Genomic DNA, 11,100 nt, shown 5'->3' on the forward strand with positions numbered 1-11,100 from the left:
ACAATTTCACTGCAATTGAGTTTTTAGGACTCTGAAGTAGTTTCCTTTACTTTCTCTCCTTGAACTTTTGAACATACAAGTCTGTTGTACAACTGTTGATTGACAATCGCTTCCCCCACAGTTCTTAGTCCTCCGAACTGCATGGCAACCTCAATAGTGTTGGTAGCACCCAGTATTACTGTAAAGTGGTTGATGATAAGAAGGGCATCCAGCTGTAGAAACCATGCCAAAGATGACAATGGAGCACAAAGCAGTCCATGAACTCATCAGATCCTGCCATACCATCATACCATTCAAGCCATGCTAGCATGGAACATGGACATTAAATAACAAAGACTGTATGTGCATGTGTGTCTGTATATATTAGGTCATCCCATAAATAATGCAGTTTTTTCAATTGCATGAAAAGTCGGAGAAGGACAGAATAAACTACCTGCATCAATTTGCTATAAAAGCAGGTAGTAATTTTACCTTGTCCTTATTCTCAGTGCAGTTCGATTTTAACAGTTATTTTTCCAAAGCTATAATGGAAGTGACAAAGGAGCATATTCAGCATATTTTGTTTTAAAGTGCGAGGAATATTAAAGTAATATATAGGGATCGGACATTAAGTGTAAGCCAGTGTCAACGGTGGTTCCAGAAATTCCAGCCTGGAAGAGTTGTAAGAGCTCAATGAGGAAGTCCTAAGCAATTCTTGAGCCTATCGGATCCTGCCAAACTGTCTAACCCATGTCAGCATAAAACAACAATATTAAATGATGATATACATGTGGCCACCATTTTGAGCGTGGCCGTTGCCAGTACCGCCTGACTGGCCTTCGTGCGGGTGACACGTAAAAGCACCCACTACACTCTCTGAGTGGTTGGCATTAGGAAGGGCATCCAGCTGTAGAAACTCTGCCAGATCAGATTGGAGCCTGGTGTAGCCATCTGGTTTCACCAGTCCTCAGTCAAATCGTCCAACCCATGCTAGCATGGAAAGCGGACGCTAAACGATGATGATGATGATGATATATAAATATATATTACTCTTTCACTTGTTTCAGTCATTTGACTGCGGCCATGCTGCTGCACCGCCTTTAGTCGAACAAATTGACCCCGGGACTTATTCTTTGTAAGCCTAGTACTTATTCTATCGGTCTCTTTTGCTGAACCGCTAGGTGACGGGGACATAAACACACCAGCATCGGCTGTCAAGCAATGCTAGGGGGGACAAACACATATACATATATATATATATATATATATACATATATACGACGGGCTTCTTTCAGTTTCCGTCTACCAAATCCACTCACAAGGCTTTGGTCGGCCCGAGGCTATAGTAGAAGACACTTGCCCAAGATGCCACGCAGTGGGACTGAACCCGGAACCATGTGGTTGGTAAGCAAGCTACTTACCACACAGCCACTCCTGCGCCTATATATATATATATAAATTCAAATCAGGCTATATTATTAGCATTATTCTGCGATTGAGAATTTAAAATCACTTCTTTATTATATATATATATATATATATCCATATATATACATACATACACATACACACACATCATCATAAATATATACAGGGGTGGCTGTGTGGTAAGAACTTTGTTTCCTAACCATATGGTTCTAGCTTCAGTCACAGAGCATTGACACCTTGGACAAGTGTCTTCTGCTATAGCCCCAGGCCAACAAAGTCTCTTGAGTGGACTTGATAGACAGAAACCGAAAAAAACCTGCCATGTATATATATGTATATATATATATATATACATACGAGTGTTTGTGTCATCCATTTCTAATATTCTGTAAGAACATATGTGACCTTCAAGAAATATTACTATACTTCTGAACAAGTGAGGGTTGGCAAATCCATCTCAATAAACTCCATCCAACCCTTGTAAGCATTGAAAAGTGAACAATAAAATGATGATGTGGAAGATGATATATATATAAACATGTGTAAATGCATGTGTTAAACATTTTATAAGAAAACAGTATAAAAATAATTAAAATAGATTGAATGAGTTTAAAGCTATTTATTAAAATCACTATCAAGTTTTATTACTACTTCCAAGATTATCATCAACTCCATAATGGTCCATAGTATTAACATTAGAAATATTATTTGTGGTTTGTTCAGTTTTTAAGGTGGAATCTGTTGATCTGTTTTCTGAAGAGAACATTTCTGCTTCGGCTGCTACTTCACTTTCCTGACACAGAAAAAGAAAAAAAATGATTTCCATAAGAAAATTATATGTAAATTGCTAATCATACATAAATAATATTTAAAAAAGCAAGAACATAAGTTAAAACCAGCAAATTAAATTATCTTGACACACAAAAATAGATTTAAATCTCATTTTAGGTCATACTGACAATTTTTAAAAAGAATGAAATAGTGCTATACATAATTACCCCTGACTAGAAATTTTAAAAACTTAATAAGTAAAATAAATAAATAAAAAATTTAGACTTGCATATTTGTACCTTTTCAGTAATGGTTCTAAGGCGAATTCCCTGTGCCTTAAGATTATCGGCAGCTTTTTGAAATAAGTCTTCTTCAGAAATGCGTTCCTGATCCTGAAGTTTGAAGTAATTTTCAATGAACCTGAAATAAGAAAGGACACAAATATCAAGTACCACAACTTAGCTATCTCTGATTTAAAGATAATACCAACTCTCAATAGCTGTTTCTTGCCAGCACATGGCTAGTGCCATAGACCAGCAAAGAGTAATGCCTGAAAAGGATTCTCAGAAGACCCTTACAACAAAATAATTGAGGCCTGAACTCATAGGTACCACTTCAATAAGTACATAATCCTTCTTCTTCCCTGGTTTGTGACAGTTTTTCATTCTCTATCTGCTGTCCAACTAACACTAAATATTCCAACTTCTTTGTGAAAATGGTACAGAACTTATATAGAATCCATTCTCTTCATAATTCACATCTTCCAGCATGCTCTAATATAATTAGATGTAGACACTGATCAAAAAGTGAACCTCTATATTTTATGGTCAAGCAGCTGACACTAGATTCATCTGTAAAAACCACTTGTCCCAACATTTTTTATGCAAAATATGAACAAGCAATGTAAGAGGAATAGCTTCCTTTTGATTATGCACAAGTCCTTCTTCAAAAGGGAATAGAACGATTGAGTAGGGCTCAAGATGATACAAGTAGTTACTTTTTTGACCCTGAAGTGATAAAGTCAAAAATAAGAATTTGAACTCAGAACTGTTAACAACAAACAAGATGACCATTTATTGATTTAACTATCTTCTCAATACTAGAGTTTATATAATGATATAAATTACATGTAATACACTAATAAAATATTGGAACATATATGAAAATGCTAAAAACTTACAATTAAATGGATTTCGTAGGTAAAATGACTAAAAAAATTGTTAACAAAGGTCCAAAGAATTCTTTTAATTCATATACTTCTTGCGAAACAATTTAGAATACTGATATCTATCACAGTCACAAATACAGTTCTATATTTAAGAAATGAGGAATTATGTACATTATTTATATTTGACGGATATTTCTCCTCATCTTGTTTGTTGTTAACACAACATTTCGGCTGATATACCCTCCAGCCTTCATCAGGTGTCTTGGGGAAATTTTGAACCTGGGTTCTCATTCCTAAGGTATTTTTCGATGTTGTTATTATTATTGTTGTTGTTAAGGTCACTGCCTGAAATTGAACTCGGAATCTTGGGGTTAGTAGCCTGCGCTCTTAACCACTACACCCACAGGTATATCAGCCGAAATGTTGTGTTAACAACAAACAAGATGAGGACAAATATCCGTCAAATATAAATGTAAATAATGTACACAGTCACAAATTTGATAAGAAGGGTACTAAAGCAGAAGATGAAATGTAACTTTCATATACTATATGGCAGGAGTCATCCTCCCCACTTTTGAAACTTAAACTACAACAGCAATAAAGTTGCTTCAATAATACTTACTTCTGACATGTTGTCTTTACTTGTTCATTTGTTAAGTCTACAACATCAGGATTGCCATAGAGTTTATAAAACCTCCTATGAAAAAACGTAACAGGAAAGGAATTAAAAACACAAGAAATTAAATATTTGAATGGTTTTTTTTTTTTTTTTTAATATTTTAGACGTATTATAACAAGGATTAAGGAAAATGTTATAAATGTCTCTGAAAATGAAAATAAAAGGCAAAAATAATGAGAGATTTTATATACACACAAAATGTAGCAACATAAAAGCAGAACAAGTCTGTTGCTGAATATTCTCAGTTTGTTTTGACTTGTGGGAAGAGGAGTAATCAATCAACTGCATGAAAATAATCTCCAAATACAACAAAGTAGGTAGGGTCCAGATTTTTATCATTTAGACTTTATACTAAGGATTTGGTTAGTTGTTCAATCAAATAAGATAACTGAATTCATGTGTAACTGGCTGAATATTCCTTTAACCTTTTACCCTTAAAGTATTCTCAGGTAGAATGAGTGTCACAGTGTGTAACAAAGCTGTGCCTACATAATTATAGATAGAATCCATCCGATGGGCTTCCATACAGTTTCCATCAACCAAATTTCACTCACAATGTATGGGTCAACCAAAGGCTACAGAAAGTTACACATGCCCCAGATGCCATGCAGTGAAAAGGACTTCACAAGTGTAAAGAGAACTTCTTAGACTGTACTCACACTGACTGTTTAATACAGAAGGTACTTTGTACTCTAAACTTTAGCGAATTAGTTCCAACATCTAAAACAGTGTGGATTTTTTAGATTGTTACATTAACAGAGTTACAGACATGTATTCTGAATCACCGATATATGGCCAAAATATAGCTGTTAGTGAAAATGTAGCACAATACTGATCATGGAGACAAATGATAAAGAAATGGTAAGAGAATCACTATGTGTACTTACGCTCTGATAATGTCTTCAGGATAGAGCAAATCTGGTATTGCTTTATGGACTGCTTTTCTGTCATATCTTGGTTCAACTGCAGGTGGAAATGCTTTGTAAATATCAAACCATAGAGGCTTATTTTCTTCTTTAATTGCTTTGGATCTAAGTAAACCATTAACTCTGTGTGTGATAACAAAGAGAAATAAATCATTAAAAAGACCTTTAATATTTTACATAAGGATATTTTAGTGGATTAGCAAAAATGGTAAAGTACCAGATAAAATATCTTGCTAATGTTTTCTATATATATATATATGTCTATGTATTTGTATGAATATGAGAATGTGTTTGTGTGTGCCTGTTTGCTTGTCTGTCTGTATTTATCTATCTATATCATCATCATCATTATCATCATTGTTTAACAGCCACTTTTCATGCTGGCATGGGTTGGACTGTTTGACCGAGGACTGGCAAGCCAGGAAGCTGCACCAGGCTCCAATCTGATTTGGCAAAGTTTCTACAGCTAGATGCCCTTCCTAACGCCAACCACTCTGAGAGAGTAGTGGGTGCTTTTACATACCAATGGCACGGGAGCCAGTCAGGTGGCATTGGTATCAGCCACGCACGAATTGTGCTTTTTACATGCCACCAGCATGAGAGTCAGCCAGGTGCCCTCCCTTTGTCCAGGGGGTGGTTTGCCAAGACGACCTAGCATCTTCTGTGTTGTCTGCAACCACACAATCAGACAGGCTCCTGTTTCCAGTCCATTCTTTGATTTTTATCAGTTCACAAACATCTTTAATGGCCCATTGCCCTCTTCTCAAAACTTCTTGTCAGGAATATCTTGGGTAGTTACTTGGGGTGCATTGTATGTCCAGAATATGACAGCTTTATAGACTTACATTATTTACATTATTTACATTTGACGGATATTTTGTCCTCATCTTGTCTGTTGTTAGCACAACGTTTCGGCTGATATACCCACCAGCCTTCATCAGGTGTCTTGGGGAAATTTTGAACCTGGGTTCTGATTCCTAAGGTATTTTTCGATGTTATTATTATTAAAAAGAAGAAGCAGGAAGAGGAGGTGGTGGTCGTCATCGTTGTTGTCATTGTCATCATCAAAAAATACCTTAGGAGCGAGCCCCAAGGTTCGAAATTTCCTCAAGACACCTGATGAAAGCTGGAGGGTATATCAACCAAAACGTGTTAACAACAAAGATGAGGACAAATATCCGCCAAATGTAAATAATGTACATAATTCCTCATCTCTTAAATATAGAACTGTATTTGTAGACTTCATTCACAATAATAGGTGTCTTTGGACTTTCAGATTTTCCAGTGTTGCAGCATTTGTTACTCAGTCTTTCCAGCTTATCTTGCCAAGTTTGCAAAAAATCTACATCACAAAAGCTTCCATCTTTTTCTCCATAGATCATCATCATCATCATCATCGTTTAATGTCTGCCTTCCATGCTAGCATGGGTTGGATGATTTGACTGAGGACTGGTGAACCAGATGGCTACACCAGGCACCAATCTGATTTGGCAGAATTTCTACAACTGGATGCCTTTCCTAACGTCAACCACTCCGAGAGTGTAGTGGGTGCTTTTACGTGCCACAGGCACGAAGGCCAGTCAGGCAGGTACTGGCAATGGACACGCTCGAAATGGTGTATTTTACGTGCCACCTGCACAGGAGCCAGTCCAGCGGTACTGGCAACGAACTCGCTCGAATGTCTTTTCACGTGCCAGGAAGGCAACGTTGGTAACGATCACGCTCAAATGGTGCAATTTACGTCCCACCAGCACGGAAGCCAGACAGCTGGTGCTCTGGCAACGATCACGCTCGGACGGTGCTCTTAGTGATGAGTACACTATCTAAGCTTCAGTCCCAGAGAGGATAACTGACATACTATAACAGTTTAATGGCCTAAATTTCAGATGCAGTGTATATCTTTTGAGGGAAAGGACTACATCATTCTTATAAATGTTGTTTTATCTTTATTCTTTTGAGTAACTTCTTTTTCACAGCAACTGTTCCTGGTTTATTATTTATCCTAAATACTTGAAATTTTTCACTTATCCAAGCTTCCATCCATCAAAATGTATGTGTGTATGTGTGTGCGTATTAGATCAGTGGTAATTGTGTCAGGCTCACAATCATGATGTAGTGAGTTCAATTACTGGCCCAGGTAGTGTGTTGTGTTCTTGAGCAAGACATTTTATTTCACATTGCTCCAGTTCACTCAGCTGTAGAAATGAGTAGTGACATCACTAGTGCCAAGCTGTATTAGCCTTTTCCTTTCACTTGGATAACGTTGGTGGCATGAAGAGGGGAGGCTGGTATGCATGGGCAACTGCTGGTCTTCCACAAACAACCTTGCCCAGACTTGTGCAATCCCATGGTCATTCATGACCAAAGGGGGTCCTTATGCATGCATGCATGCATGCATGTACAAACACTATCAACATTGTTTAATATCTGCATTTCATATTGACATGGATTGGACAAGTCCTCACAGTTGCAGTCAGTACATATAAAGGGAATTGCAACTCGAGTAGATGGATTGAGAGACCTCATCTTGTTTGCTGTTCTTTTCTGGCTTAGTTTCTACAACTGGATGCCCTTCGTAATGCTAATCACTTTACAGAGTGTGCTGGGTGTTTTTTGTGACACCAGCATGTGAGAGACCGTTCATGTCTTCTAAAGGAACGAAAGGAATTCCATAACCCACATTACTGCTCACTTAGCCTCTTTACTAAAGTGAGAAAGCATGAGTGGTAGAGGTATGAATGAGAATGATAGACAGGAATGATGATGAGTGCTCAGTATTGCAATGTGACTGAGAGATAGAGATGACAGAAGTCTAATTGACCTAGGAGATAGAGCAATGATGAAGGGAGTGAAGGAGAAAAGGAGTAAGGGTGTGCTAGCAGACAGACTGACACTGAGTCATGACAGAAGGGAAAGGAGAAGATAGATGAACTATGGACAAATGGTCCAAAGTAGCCACCTATACATAGGCTACAAAATGGACTGGAGAGGTCAAGCAATTAGACTAGTGGCAAGAGTGATGTAGGTGTGTCCTGTATCAGTGAGTGGTACAAATGAGTGATGGAGAGTGGGTCAGAATAGGTGCAGTGGCATCCTTAGTTAGTAACTAGAAATGATGGACAGTGAACAGAAAAGATTACTGCCATCCTCAGTCACATAGAAGCAAAGCTTAGTGTATAGTAAGAAATGAGATGAGCAATAGACATGGGTGAAAGAATGTGATGCATGATGGACAGATGTGATGTAATGAAGACATGATGAGAGAGAGAGCAACATGTAATGAATGGAAGAGCTTCACTGCCATTCTTAATCACATTGACAGCATAGCACAGTGAGGTTGAGAAGAGGAAGGAATGATTAAGAAATGAGCAACAAGGGCAAAGCCATGGGAAACAAAAGAAATAATGGAACGAGTAAAAAGGATATGGATGTCAGTGGTATGAGCAATGGACAAACAAATGATAGGGATTATGATGTGAGGGTTGAGTGATAGAGGGGCAAGAAGTGATGGAGGAGTGATATGATTGTTAGAGAGGTAAGAGGCTATTAAAGAAGTAAATAATGTAAACTTGACGGATATACATGCACACATATAAACATGCCTAGTAATACATGCCCGTATTTATACAAATATACATAACATAATTTTAATGTCCATTTTGCCATACCTAGAAGGACAAGATCTTATCCCATAATGCTGTGCTGTTAGTCAATGTGGTCCTTTGTCATATTCTCCTACAGTTCATACAGCTTCAGTTCTGTCTTCACCACTTTGTCTCAAATCTTTTTTGGTCTCCCTCTTCCACAAGTTCCATTTTCTTTGAGTGCATATCACATCTTTATACAGCTATCTTCCTTCACAGGCATTACATACCTATATCAATGCAGTTTTCTCTCTTGTACACTACACCTGATTCCTCTGATAGATTGTGCTCTGTTATTCACATCCAGTAGAATTATACATCCAGTGGAGCATGTTCACTTCATTTATTTCTAGCTTTTGTAGACCCTCTGTGTAGAAGGCCCACATTTCACAACCATGCAGCATTACACTTTCCACTCATACAATCTGCCTTTCACTTTGAGGGAGAAGTTTCTTGTTGCCAGCAGGGTTAATAGCTCCCAAAACTTTTTCCAACCAGTTCAATTATAGATATGATTATGATTGCTTGTAGGTTGATTCCGACGTCCTATATTGATAATTTAATATGGATTTCAAAATAATTAAAATAATCAAAATTTTGATGCGCACAGTCCTGAAAAGTGCTTAGACGACCTGTTGTAGTTCAATGTGGCAACCCTGCTTGGACTTGCATGCCATCAAAGTCAAGAAAATTAATACTTGCAACACACAGAGATCAATTCAAACAACTTTACTTTTCCTCAAGAAATACTGCTCCTGTGTTCAGTCAAAAGTCAGGGCAAGATAGAACTTATCCCTTATTCTGCCTTAAGTTCAACCACTAGATGTACTTAAAAGTATTATAGATAGATAGAAGAACTCGTTGGCAGACAAGTTTCTGCTCACAATAGCAGCTAAATTGCTCTGAAAACAATCCACCATCAAAATAGTTATATTGAGAAATATAGTTCCTGATAAACAAAATGATGTGAATATCATGACTTTTCATCATAGTTGTGATCGATCATGACTGATTTGGGGTTATACAAGTCTACTTTGAATGACAAAGAAAGGGCTCGAAATGCCAAAAGTAAGTTCAATTTCCCTCAAATCACACCTCCTATATTTGGGATGAAATCATGTTTCTGCTGTAATGTACAAACTCGTGCCTTCTCCTGTTTGTTCATCCATCACAGAAAGTGGAAACAATGCAGATTGACCTTTGTGAAAACCCCAAAATTACACTATCGCTTTAAAGTAGGGAAGGACATACTAGAAAAATCCAACATATACAGATGAGATGGTAAGACTTACAGAATTCAGGGATGAATAAGACTGCATGTTCGCAAGCAAGTATTCTTATGATTTTTTCTTTTCTTTTTCTGTACAAAACGCAACTAAGAAAAATCACCTAGCTTAGTCACAGAAAAAAGGACATGATCGCTTTCAGGGTCTCCGAAATTGAAAACAAGACGGGATAACAGGACCGGACCATGTGTGACTATAGTTCGGCTTAATAAAGACTAAACAACAACAATATTACACGTGTTCTAATACGTAAGCACAAACTTATCATCGATGACAAAAACAGTAGAGATCTATCAACAGTGGTGCATTGGAATCTCTATAAAGAATATGAATATACCTCATTAATACTAACCTACTGAAAATGGTACTGAGTTTCTCAAGCCTGCTTCCTGCCATTTTAAAAAATAACCAAGGTGACCGGGTCGCTTACAAACAAAAAAGTTATGAAATCTGTTATATTCTAAAACATATTTTATGGTAATACTCGTTTTTTGTTTTACTTTTTGTTATTGAATAAAATTTTAAATGAAAATATATTGATGTAAATAAGTTAACAAATTATCTATAAAATATATCGAATAAATACACTTTGTCCGTAGGTGACTTCAAGTTCGATAACTCTGTCATATAAGGGAGAGAAATGATGTCAACTAACATAAAAAATTTGGCTATTTCCCCACTAAAAAATCGAGCTAATGTGGCGTAAGAGATTGGATTAAAAGAGTTAGATCCTTTTGATTCAATACTTTAATACATTGTTGACGTTTGGCCTCCTCATTAGGAATGGTATGATTTGTTATAAAAATATTATCAGATTCAGTAAGATGTTTAATTTTTTCCGTTTTCATGGTTATTAATTTTTTCGGTTCTGTATGATTTGTTTTAAAAATATTATCAGATTCAAAACGATGTTTCATCTCTTCACTTTTTATGTTTATTAATTTTTTCATTTTTTAGATTTTTTTTTTTATTGAGGATTAAACAATTTTTTGAGTCGAAGGATATTTCTCGTAAAACAGGGGGAGATAACCCAATTTTTGAATTGGGGTGAGATAACCAAAAAGTACCCAAATCCCTATATAATCGCAAATTAAACCATCTGAACCGTATTTGTGGAAGATATTAAAAAAACATCCGTTTTCCTGAATCTCGTGAAGAAACAAAGGCGGTGGGTCACACGTGTATATTAATGCCTCTCGATCTAGGGGAGAGAAGTTCT

The 11,100-nt window shown here is 36.7% G+C and overlaps 1 protein-coding gene across 1 annotated transcript; it reads right to left on the reverse strand.

The window, feature by feature from the left end:
- Positions 1–2,011: 2,011 nt before the first annotated feature.
- Positions 2,012–10,506, reverse strand: LOC106879813 (small ribosomal subunit protein mS23). Its single transcript, XM_014929524.3, has 5 exons — positions 10,234–10,506; positions 4,913–5,074; positions 3,969–4,043; positions 2,478–2,598; positions 2,012–2,200 (listed from the first exon to the last, which is right to left on the reverse strand). Exons 1-5 carry the CDS (start codon positions 10,275–10,277, stop codon positions 2,042–2,044), a joined length of 561 nt encoding a protein of 186 aa, XP_014785010.1. The 5' UTR covers positions 10,278–10,506; the 3' UTR covers positions 2,012–2,041.
- Positions 10,507–11,100: the final 594 nt, after the last annotated feature.

This window comes from Octopus bimaculoides, chromosome 1, assembly GCF_046866305.1.
Source record: "Octopus bimaculoides isolate indiv1 chromosome 1, ASM4686630v1, whole genome shotgun sequence".
Classification (NCBI taxonomy): Eukaryota; Metazoa; Mollusca; class Cephalopoda; order Octopoda; family Octopodidae; genus Octopus; species Octopus bimaculoides.